The following is a 13,030-nucleotide window of genomic DNA, read 5'->3' on the forward strand; positions in this document are numbered from 1 at the left end:
AAGTGCAAGAATTTTGGAAGCCTTTCTCTCCAGAAATTAAACAAATATCTGCTTAGTGACACTTGATCATGCCTTATGGCAGGGAGATGTATATATTGGCCTTTCCCAATCCAGCCTAGCTCTATTTATCATGTTATTTTCTACGGAGCGGGTAAGGGGGCGGCTTATGGTTTTATTTAGACTACAAGCTCTGCAACACAGAAATCTATGACCCAACCACGCCTGTCTCACTGATAACAATACACAAATGGTAAGCATAATAGCGTAACAACAGTCTGTGTCTCTGGAAAAAAATTGAGACACTAGAATGAATTTTATCTAGGAGCAACAGTCATCATAAAGTGAGGAGGAAGGACATCTAAGTACAAGCAGCCTGGCAGATCACCTCTGTAAATCATTCTTGTCTATGTGACAACGTGGGTTCATACACGACCAAAAGAAACACAGGATGCGTAGAGAAAAGGCTTTAAACATGCCTAAACTCAATATTTGGCCAAGCGCCTCCAGAGGCAGCTGAAGGAGCTAAGCTGGTGCCTGCCACTGGCCAGTCTGGCAGGGCTCCGCGTAACGTCTTCCCCTCCAGCTAACCTTCAGCTGTGAGGAAACATACCACGGGTTAAGGCCAAGAGGTACCCATTTGTTACTGTAGTAACATTAAACCAGATTAAATTTCTAAACATATACTGACAGCAAGATACAAACTCCCCAAGTGAGGCAAGGGGAAGGCTTACCAGAGGACGGACAAGTTTCCTTTACTACACTTCTCAGAACAAGCTCAGGGTAGGATAACTTGAAAGCATATGGCTATATTTAGCCACTGGGATACGTTTCCAAAAATCCTATGCCAGGAATTTGCGGGGGGGGGGGGGGGGAATGCTTGTGATGCTTTTGATCTTCCTGGCGGAGCTGCTCCCCTGAATCAGCAGCACATGCCCAAGCAGCAGAGCCCTCCTGCTTTGGGGGACGGGCGGCCAATCAACCAGACTTCAGCCCCAGCAACCCGGAGGGGTTTGGAGCACCCGCCTTGCAGATTTACTGCGGCTACCTACGGCGATGGTTAGACAACACCCAACACCAACATATAGAAATGCTCAAAATGTTTAGAGGAGCAGGTTAAAGTGGACGCCTGCTCCTTGAAGAGCAAAGATAAAATTATTTTTCATGAGAAAAATACAAGTAACTAAGAATTATTTTTTTTTATAGCAGTCCTACAAAACACATCAGCTCACCCGCTTTGTGGATATTACACACAGAGTTAGCTGCTCAGGTGATACAGATGGTTTCAGCTCATATTATTCCTGCCAGCTGATTCACTGATGTGTACCCAGCTATACCCCTTAAGTATGGGCCATATCACAGCAGCATTCACATCTGTTATCTCAATTCTTTGAAGAAGAAACCCACAGAAATATGTACAGCATGTGCCATGCACACAAACAGTAATGAAGACTTCAACATCTCACGCTCTTTTCTCCAGTAAAAAAAAGATTCATTAAGCAGGGAATGGAGCCAGCAAGAGTCACTCTGAGGAGGGAAGTGGACACCTGGCTCTAACAACTTAATTCAAACTCCCAGTGCTGCTCATTTCAAAACCAGGGTCCCTACCAGGCTGGAGAATTTTCATACAAGCTGTTCTTTGACTTTGGGTGTCACATACATTACAGAACAGCTCATTTTCGGAATAAAAGAAATTGGTCAAATATTGATCTTGCAAACAAAGTGAACATATTGAAAACATGGCCTTCATCTCAACTTTCATACAGTCCTGGGGGAGAAATGCAGGCTCTGACCCATGCTGCACTACAAGATTCTTCACATTTGCAAGACAAACAGTAGCAGAAAGACTAAATAGTATTATTTTACTAGTACAGCTGTTATCTGCATCAGAAAGGGATGATTCTTCAAAAACTTCTGGTCAACACACACAGACAAAAAACCCTCCTCTTTTGTTATTTGATAACACAGATACTTATATACACAAAGTGATCATCCTTAAAAATAATAAAACCCAACCACAAACCCGCACGAGAACCACAGTTATTTCCTACCCTATTTATAGGAGGGAACTGTGGCCTTAGTTCAGCCTGCATTGCTTTCTTTTGCTCCAAATTCTTGTCTTGGATGTCCCACAACTTCCCCAGGCTTAGCATGGAAAGATGAGAGCCTGCTTTACCCACCTACAGATTCCCCCATCCTCTCTCCATCCGCACTGACAGCTTTGCTACCGCTCCACTCCTTTAGGCTTCAGCAACGAGGGTAACGCACTATCGCTTCTCAGACTTTCACACTTAACATTTTACTTCTTTCTAGAGTATCATAATCTGTGATTGTTGGTTGGTTGGGGTTTTTTTTAATGTTTAACCTTGGAAAAAATAATTTTATTTTCTCATCAGTCCTTTTTCATACTTACATCCATACATAGATACGTCTTATCTCTTCCCACTGCCACATTCAGTATTTCTTACCTTTCCATTCAAGGTGGGAGAAAACCTCTACCTCTCCTGTCAGACACCTCGCTGCTACTTCTTCTATCCCTTCTTCCAGTCCCATCTCCAGTTGTGTTTCAGCTAATGCCTGTGTCTGCCATCACAGCCCTTCACTGGCAATATCTTCTCTCTTCTTTCTCTTTAAGCCCATGTTTTTAAAAATCAACTTTCTTCACTCTGTTCTCTCCCCAGTCACTTCTAGTTTAGCTGATATGGAAATTCTCTTTCGTTCACCTCGCTCTCCACTTCAATGCTCTGACCTTCCAAACATCTTGTCCTTTGCCTTCTTTTTGTATCATCTGATCTTTACCATTATCTCATCTGTTATGATTTATCACTTGCATGTAATAGGTAACACAACAACCTCCCTCTCTCCCCCTCGTTGCAGTGCTATGCAAAAAGCATACATTAATGTACAAGATAGTAAAATGCTCAGCTCTCGCACTTGTGCTGAAACACTGCTGTGAAACTTCCTTCAAAAACTGTGAGCATTTTACACAACATATTTCCTCACAGACAGACCACAGCCCCTATAGGACAAGGCTTCTAGACTGCCGTTACAGCCAGACCTGATATACAACTCTATTTTTTGTTCGTTTACTTTATCATTTTACAAATATAAGTGATATGAACCCTTTTACGATAAGTAACATTCAGCACTTGCAAAGGTACCCACATGAGTAAGAATCACCTACACTACCCAGAAGGGCATGGACTAAACAACCTCCTATATAGTCTAGAGTCTGCAGGATGCCAAATATTAATCATCCCCCAAACAAGAGGCAAATTCAAAGAAAGAAAGAAAGACAGAAAGAAAGAAAAAGATCCCCGTTTTCCTATAACCAAACAATACTAGCAGAGACAGATAGCCCTACTTGGGTTTATCAACCTCCGTCTTTTCTTCAGGAACATGTAGGAGAGGAAACCGGTCTTGGTTTACCCTCCTTTGTCCTGTTCTCAAGAAGCATGCCAATATTTTCTTGTGCTTCTTTCTATAAACCTAAACGCAGTTGTGGTGACGGACTCCAAACCTTCTTGGTCCCAGAGCCGGTGTTCCATATGACCATATCCTCTGCTAACCACAGGATTTTCTGCATGCCAGCTGGAACTAATCAGCACAATTACAGGCTTTTGTTTGGAGGACTATCTACAGTATAAAAACATAGAGGTTTGGAGAAAAAAAAACACACCCTGAAACAGGTCTTATGCACAGGACAAGATATAGAATAGTCTATAATTGATTGTACAAAAGCCAGCCAACTCTTATCTGGAGCAAAGGAAGAGAGGGATACTCCCCACAGCAGAGAAACCCAGACAAGATGACGAGGGGGGATAGGTTCTCACCTAAGTAATTTTTCATGGAGCCAGTTGGAGGCCTTGTCATGTCATTTCTGGCACTGGGACTAGGTTGATAAGCACTGATGGTCCCAAATGGTTCTGCAGTACTAAACTTAATTTGACAAGGCTTATTAGCACTGGCTTTGAGCCTGACAGACCCAAGCTGTCTCTAATGCTTAATTTGGGCAAATTTGTATGATGCTCTCCAACACTGTAGCAATGGGAACAACAATGCAAAGAGACCTGATCTGGCTCTCTGTTGAGCTCTCTAAGGTTTGGCGGGCTTTACTGGCTTCGGACTGTGCCACATGGAAGCAAATATACTTGCTTTCACACCCCCTTTAATGGGCTTGGAAGACACGGATTTGCTCCAGCTTTCTAAGCTGATACATCTGGCTGGACGTGAGCTGGCTCTTCACAATCCAGCTCCAGAGACAATTCACGTGTGTCTGCTCATGGCATCGTGAGTCTACAGATGAGGTAACTGCCACAGGGGGAAAGATGATAGTAGAAAGCTTCCCTCTAAACTCTGTTGTATTTCTAGTTAATCAGCAAAGTTAAAAATCTTCATTTACGGTGCCTTCCCATCCACCCTGCCCCAAATCTACTCATCTGTGATGCCCACCTTACAGACACTATAATATACATGTGGACACCTGTAACTGAAAGATTCATTTGAAAAAATAAGACTAGACATCACCTGGTTGAGCGTTTGAACTGACTGGATAGCCTTGCAGCAGCCACCTCTCTGAAACAGAAGTACCAGACACAAAACACCAGTTCCCACATTCTGGAAAATGGTCGTAAGCTATACTAAGAGGAAAGTGCATTAAAACACAGAGGATGAAGACTGCCATATCTTTAAAAAACAAAACAAAAAACCAAACCCAACACCAAAAAAATCCCACTGTAACAAAAGCATTTTTCCTGGAACGCAGGAGCCCTGGAGAAGGGTTGTCTCCTTAAACACTACAAGCTATTGTGCGAACACAACCTCTGTCACGATACTTATGATACTTATCTTCTTGCCCTAGGATCTTTACTGTAAAATGATAAAGAGCTCTGTAAGCATGTGCACTCAATGACAGCAAGCTATAAGCATAATCCTAGCTTTTCTCATGTGAGGAAAACCGCTGGGGATGCCTAGCTATGACTGACGCACTACGTCTCATGAGCGGGGAACACAGTCCCACTCATTCCGGCTGCTCATTCAGGAGGGTGGAGCAACATCAGAGCCTCAGAGGAGGCCGTACAGAGCAAACACTTCTTTCCAGCACTCTTCACAACTCCTGACCCAGCACGTGCCCTCTGCATGCCCCTGGTTATAACCAGATCTGACTTCTATAAGCAACCTACAGCGTGCATCTGCCTATCCAACAGAAAACTGTTCCTTCATTGAGAATAATGACTTAAAGTGACTTTTAGCTACAATGGCCTGGAATTTGTTACAGACTCCAGTCCTGAATGAAATTCAGTTTACGATACACTTGTGGAACATTAAATTATAGTAATTGTCAAAATTTCCTCAATTATTTATACTCTAGACAGCTGCTGTGGCTGCAGCAAGAATAGCAACCAACCTCTTCAAAGCAGTAAAAAGTAGCAATGATAAATCTTTTAGATGGCTTTCTTGTTACTGAGCGCTTGCTCCACGGGTTTAAGTAAGATTGCTAACTTCCAAGAAACCACAAAAAGCCAAAACAGAATAGCAGAACGCAGTCTGGTTTCTGACTTAAGATGGCAAACTCCCATCAAATCTTTAATCTCTCCTTTAACCACGTGAGTGGCTGTGCTCAAGTTGCAGTTGTGGAGGTAGGGGCAGTTGGGTCTTAAAAATCAAAACCATTGAAATAGCGGATATTCATGTATCCCAAAGACAGCATTTGCAATGCAAAGGGGAGAAAGGGGAGATTTAGAATTTATATTATATTTTTTTCTCAAGATACAGAATAAGCTTCTTTAAAAAAATCATAAATCTAAACACTTCTAGGATGCATTTTAAAAATCAGTTTCTTCTCATCTGTGTTCTTAGCACAGTTCTGCCTATAATTTTAGCTTCACCAATACTCACAGAAGACATACTCTTGAGGTACTACATGCTTTTAACTTTACTGCACTAATATTTGGCTCTTCAGTTTTAAATATTATGCACAAGCAAGATATAAAACAACTTTTAGAAACCAAAACCTATCAGTCAAAACCAAGTTGCTTATGTAAAACTTCTTGAAGTCTGCAATTTGAAATTCGAAATATCACGTTTAGTGCATTTTACTCATATATTTGGTTGGGGTTTTTTTAAGGATATAGGCATCCTCTGATTAGTCCAACTTTAAAATAAACATCTAATTCTGCTTTTGCAATACCACAGTCTATAGAGAGGAACAGAATTTTATTTTTATACGTGCCTGTATCTATGTGATATTTCAGAAATATGAAATACCAATCTAAGAATAACATTGGTTTTAAGTATGTGATAAATTATAAGGCCTAATTCAACTACTGTGGAGTACAACAGGGCAAGAACTGCAGTATTAATATTCTTCAGATTATACTTTTGCTCTCACTACTGTGAAAAACTAATTAAAAATTGTTATTAAAAGTCTCAGGCACTGAGTTCACACTCACTCAACTCGATAATCAGCCACGTACGCACAAACAACAGACCACTTTACTACTTACCATTTGAGACCTATTTTTTGGGCAGCCATTGATGTCTTCAATCTTTTCATTTGCTGAAAAGCAAAAAAAAAAAAAAGAGGAGATAAAGCAAAAAACTATATCAAGGATGTTTATTCCAGTTATTTCCAGAGCACTTGCTGCTAGCTAAATGAAGAGGTTTCAGACTATAGTTGTCCAGTCAAAGTGAACATATGAAACACTGAGACCCATCAAAAAAAAAGCAGCTGGAGTTTTCTAGTGGGTCATGCCTCCAGAGACAGCTGGGGGCAGAAAGCAACTGGTGTGACAACATCTTGTACAGTGACGGGTAACTCCTTTAAACTACGAAAAAGATTTAAGCTCTGGAAACCGCATCGCAGCTGGGTGGAAAAGCGAACACGACATATGTATAGATGGTTGCATGTCAATTGATTTGCTTGTAGAATGAATATATATTTTAAATCTAGATGGGGAATTTATGATCAATAACTATCTTTTATTTTCTTTTTTCCTTAAAGCACAAAGCACAAGACTACTTTTCAAGCTTCTTGTCCATGGCTTAACGTGCAACGCAGCTTGCAGAAAAAGATATAGTTTCAAGTTTTAAAGTCCCAAGTGAAATAATGAAGTTGTTGAGGTGGTTAAAAGTTTGCCTTAGAGTCTCAGTTTGCTCAGTTTCACATTCCAGTCTTGGACCCTGAAACAACTGATGTGCTAGACTGAAGAACCAGTTTGATATATATCCAAAATTTGGCTTCTCACAGTTTTTTCACTGTAATAAAGGTAGACGTTCACACGCCATTTGATGAATCAAACAGATTTGCCTCCCATCGATTCTTATATTAAAAGCTGTATTTTCTACCAGTCCCGTGTTCTCAGGGCGTCAGTCAGAACTCCATCTCATTTCATGTCTTTCTTCAGTTAGGAGTATCAGATTTGGCACCGTATCCCAACAGCAGTCATAACAACGACAAACAAAGAAGTAACATAACTTCACTCTTGGCTGGTATTCCCCCTTTTACACACCAAAGCGTCCCAGTACACCTTTATGCCACAACAATGCATTTAAGAATCGATGCTAATCTGAAAAAGATTGCAGCTAAATCCACTCTACTGATCCCCAGAGTGGTCTATCAGCCTCTACACACAAAGAGCACACATTTCTTTCAGGCGTGTGATCTCTGATTTGGTCATACAGAAACAAAAATTATTTCTTTATATCCCATTTACAAATCCTGTGCCCCCATCTTTTAATATTTACTATCTCTCAGTTTAGTGTCATGCAACACCTTTATGAACAAAAGTTACAATACTTTAAAAAGCTATAGTCCTATAAATTTGCACTGTTCGTAATTATTACTTGAAAGGAGACCAATTACCTTTTCAATGAGCTTCCTCTTGTTTGGGACACGTGTACAGAGATAACTCTGATAATCCAGGTAATTTTGTTTATCTTCCTTAAAAAACAGTAGGTTTTTCCCTGGTCCCGCAGAACTTTTGATACGTTACACGACGCATTTAAAACCAATGTTAGCAAACCATAAAGTTTATTACCTGCTGTTCTTAAGCTGTTGTATGCAAACTACCGAGACTCACCTGCTTGAAACTGCCTAAACTGTTAGAAATTTGTTTCCAAGATTCTGCTGCAATATAGCACCTGACTTTTTCTGAATTTCTTTTACTGTGCAAATATAGAACCAAAGTATTTCCTCAACACTTTGTGGGTATTGCTACAGGCTTGGAGGACAAGCTTGGGTCTAGCGCTGTACCCAAAGGTTACCCCCATAAACCCTATAAACTAACAAATACACCGTTCCGTAACATGGAAAAAATTAATGGCAAATGAAAACGTAAGCTGCCTCAAATTTTTCTGTCGGAAGAACTTTATATCCAACACACCAACTCTTTGGGATGTTCCCTCTTCATCCCCTTCCTCTTTTACACTGAGGTTATATTACCATTCCCACCTAAAAACCATTCCTTTTGTCCTCGTACCTTTCTATCAGCTTGCAAGATGTCATCAGCTATCCTTGTACTCTTCTGATCAACCTCCACTGATTTGTAGCTTCTTTATTTCAATACTATCAGTTTCCTGCATTTTCCAGCGCTCTAGAATTTTGATTTGTTTTTCAAGAGTTGTTTTTACTTCCTCTCAAAAGCTATGTTACACCAAGGCAACTTTCCCTCCCACTTGTGAGCCTCTAGTTTTTTGTCCACCAGTTGATGATTCTTCATCAGTTCCCAATTACCCATCACTTCCTTTTATGCTGTTGGCCTTCTCTGACACAAGTGATTTAGGACATAGATGACCAGAAATAGTTGGTGGGAATCAGTAGAGCAACAAGAACTGGAGTTTCTGGTCCATCAGGTGCTATTTCTGCTTACCCCTGGGCAATCACCTTTCCCTGAGCAGGTTTATGCCTCACCTTTTCACCTTCTAATCCACTCTCAATTCACCTATGGCTCTTGGTTACTCCTTTCACTAGATTAATGCAATTATCATCCCTTCCCTGCTGGTGCAAGTGCTATGAAAAGCAGGTGGAATAGAGAGCAACCAGAAAAGCCGGTGATGAGACAAACTGGCAGCTGGGTTGAACTTTAACTCATACCTGTCTATTGAACCCAGCAAGGCAAGACCTCAGAGATTCAACCTAGGCTGGGAAGGTGCATCAAAGTGGCCCAACAGGCATATTTGGCACTTTGCAGGAATCTCCCTAATTCACCAGGCAACTGGATTGATGCTCCCATTCCTTGGCCATAAGCTGGACCCTATCTTTGACCCTTCCTCCGGGCTCCAAGGAGCAGTGCTTGAACAGGTAGAAGGTAAGTTGCCTGTCTTGTGGAGATGACTGGAAAGAAAGAGACAGCAGGGAAAGAGATGATAACGTGGTGTGCCCACGGGCAGCGCGATGCTACAGTTCACAGCACAAGTCACTGAATGCGAGGGGATCTTGGAAACATGTCCAATTTCACAGCTGCAAAAGCACAGCTTTCTGGCTGAGAAAAACGGGCAACTCTCAGCCACTGTTTTATTTGCCACGTAGGAATGCTACATCCGTTCGCGTAAACTGCAAGTCACAGGCAATCATAAAGGCTTTCAATTCTATCTCAGCCTTGAGCAAGACGTAAATTCGCAACCACGATGTGAAACGCAGAGGATTTTTCCCAAACTGACTGCAAGTCCGAAGAGCTGCCCCCCCCCACCTTTTTCTTCCTTCACTGCGAATACAGCAGATTTAGTTCAAATGCTTTTAAGTGTTTGCAAACTTTTCCCATTTTAACAGAGATTGAGGGGTGTACTAAGGCAGACAGGAGAAACCAGCTGTGCTCTATAATGAAAAGCAGCAATGAGCGACATCGTGCTTTCGTTAGCTGGGTCTGAATCAAAGCTTGGAAAATGGTACCTGAAAGAATATTTGGGTTTATGTATTTTGACAGGAGGCATATTATGAAACTGCAAGCCAAAATTATATGAAAACACAAGTGAGAAGGAAACTCTAGCATCAAAAGTTACAAAGACTTCTTTAAACCCATCGGCCAGTCAGCTGTCAGTGTCCCATTTGTATAAGTACAGGTAGGCGTTCCTGGTGAAAAAAATTTCAGCAAATGGCATTCCATTGAGGACGTGAAAAATTATAAACAGAGCAAATCAGAAGTGTTTCAATAAGCATTATATAGAACAAAACTGGCTATGTACGGATAGTTAAACCACCCATATAAAAAAAGTCCATGCACTTCTTGATAATGAATTACGCCTTCTGTCACAAGGTTAGCAGCTATTCTGCACCATTCAGTACTTTAGGCGTACCCTTGGACATCAGATTACTTTTTCTTGAACCTTGAATGAATATTGCTCAATATAATTCCTACGTTTGCGTAGCAATTGTCACCTGCAGCACTCAAATATTAGTAAAATGAACTTTTGTGTAATGTCCCACCCAAAATATGATAGGAGTTATCACTAGAGAGTACTGCTAGGCTTGATCCCCAGAGTCTGCTTTGAAATATAAACCTGAAACCTTCCCCTGCCAGTGTAACATTCCAATTTTCATGACAGCAGACAAAAGCTATACTGAGATAAGTCACAGTATGAATTTGATCTGGAAGAGTTATCTGGAGTAATTGCAAATGACTTTTTAAATTAGAGCAAAGATCTATTCTGTTTAAGTCAATGCAATTAATTTCAAGCAGAACACAAGTTACCCAGAACATTCAAATATACTTTTAAGACAGGCTGCCTTGGCAGATCCGAAGCATCTGCACTAAACAACGTGCCCATCGCCTCCTAAAATGGTGTACTGATTGCCCAGCATAACGCGCACAATATGATGTGCATATTTCACTTCTTACTGAAACTTTTATTCAGCTGAATAAGTATTTAACGCTAATGCAATGTCGGCATCCCCATTCATAAAGCCACAACTTTTGTACGTGATCTGACTTTGGTTGTATCCGATCAATTAAAATATTCCACAAAATATCACAGGCATCAGTAGGAGAAGTCCTATCAGACGGGGTTAAAGTTTCATTTTCGCATTGATTCTGTCTTGAAAATTGAAGGTTCTCACAGGGAACCAACTGACAATTTGATATATTACCCATTTCAGAGCATGCACAGACCCAGTATATCCGCATTCATGAATTTAAATATAGCTACTATGTTTATAAGGCATTACTAAGGCATATATTACTTATGTATTCTTTTACGGACACATAAATTTTGAACTGAAATAAACCAGAATGCTATGAATGCATCTTAATTGACTTGCAGATAGAAAAAACTGTCACCATATAACGCTTCTATGTTAACGTATAGCAGGTCTGAAGATTATATCCTCTAATGTAAAATACAATGATGTCAGGTTTCATGTCTTTTAAAATTTGCTCCTGGTTTGGATGCTGAGGTAAAAGAACTACCTAGTTCTTACTAATTTTAAAATTTTGTTTTCCTAAATATGCAGCTCTTTCACTGAAGAAAGGTAGGCAGAAAGGATTGCGATCGCTGCCTCTGTATAACCATTAACTCTTATGCAGTCTTCATTTAAAAAAAAAAATCCCATTTATTCTTTTTCCAGTTCTTGATATTAGGTAGTATTTGAAGAATCAGTATCTGCGATGTAAGGCTCAGATGGTGAACAAAAGAAAGATTGTATTACTATTAATTCAACCTGAATCAATTTCGATGACTTTGGAAAATCTCCAGATACTGCAGGGACATGACAAAAAGCGATAAGGATCTTCATGGCTGCTTTTACACATAGCACATGATAACATAAAAAAGAAAACCTCCTCCTACGGTGCACATAGAAGCTTTCTTAGTATGCAGCCTTGTCTGTGAGGGAAAAAAGCTTGTATTTTGCAGGCTACGGTTAAAGCTGCTTCTAGGTGTGAAAGTTATCACCATCTTTGTGACAACGAGATGCAGCACGCCTAGGCTGTACACAGCAGATATAAATGCCTTTTCACTGTTAATTTGGAAGATTAAACTGAGAATGTTTAAATATGAACTTCATTTCACATGGAAAACATTATCTGAAAATTAAATCTTTCACCTTGTACTTTAACTTTTGAAAGCTTGCAGACCTAATCTCAAATATTAGCCAAAAGGCAGCTTCAAGAATAGCTGAAAGAAATGCAAAGGTGAATCAAAGCAAAATACAGTAAGCAACATTATTTCTGTGTATTTTAGAGTGAGTAATCTGAATTTCAGAAGAGTTTTCACAAATCAATACTTAAACCGCTTCCTTTAAATATTTGGTACAACCCAGTTCACATCTGGTATTCTCACACAGCAGGTCTCTACCACAGTGTTAACGCAGGGTAGCTAGGCATGTACGAAAGGAATCAACACCTAGCTGTCCCTGGGCTCCCAAAAACTTTCCCTATTAAAGGAAACAGGTACAGGATGAAGCGTTGTTCACAGTGAATGCCTGTCAACACACAAGGAATTCATGGCCTGTTTTTATACATCTGTAGCTGCATGGCAGGCCCGCAGAACGCTACTGAGACGTAAAGTTGCTCTACAACACAGAGACAAAATCTTTTTTGATGTATTCCAGCGCAGCTCCAGTGGAGTCATTGGAATGATGCCTCGCAATTTCATCAGAAAACAGGGCTTGCAGATTTGTACCTTAATAAATCAAGGCACTAGATCATTTACAGCATCTCAAGCACATATAAATATGCATGCACTGATGTCTTGTTACTTTCGCTGCTGTCTTCTTCATTTGCATCTCAAATCTGTCAGTTTGCTTCTAACAATAGTTGTCCTAATTCCCATTATCAGGCTTTCGAATTCCATCAGTCTCCACTGGCCCCCGCATGTGTTTTGTGGCATCCCAAGTACCAGATGGATGAGCCTCTGAAGGAACTAATGAAGGATCCAGGCCCAAGGGAAGAGGGAGAATATGCAGCTTTACTTGGGGCCAATGGAGAAAATTGTTTAGAACCTTCATTATTTACGAATATTAGTGCCGAGGGAACTAAAGGCTTTGTAGAACTGAGCCTATATTTGACATTTGTCCTAATGATAAATTATTTTCCTCATT

At 40.4% G+C, this 13,030-nt stretch overlaps 1 protein-coding gene across 3 annotated transcripts in view; it reads right to left on the bottom strand.

Annotated features, from left to right (window-relative positions):
* Window positions 1-13,030, bottom strand: part of NAV2 (neuron navigator 2) — a 236,413-nt gene that overhangs the window by 155,660 nt on the left and 67,723 nt on the right. For all 3 annotated transcript variants that reach the window (XM_064452868.1, XM_064452864.1, XM_064452865.1), the window contains exon 3: window positions 6,504-6,556. In XM_064452868.1, coding sequence (XP_064308938.1) covers window positions 6,504-6,556 — 53 coding nt within the window. The remainder of the gene's footprint in view (window positions 1-6,503; window positions 6,557-13,030) is intronic.

The sequence above is a fragment of the Phalacrocorax carbo genome, chromosome 5 (assembly GCF_963921805.1).
Source record: "Phalacrocorax carbo chromosome 5, bPhaCar2.1, whole genome shotgun sequence".
NCBI lineage: Eukaryota > Metazoa > Chordata > Aves > Suliformes > Phalacrocoracidae > Phalacrocorax > Phalacrocorax carbo.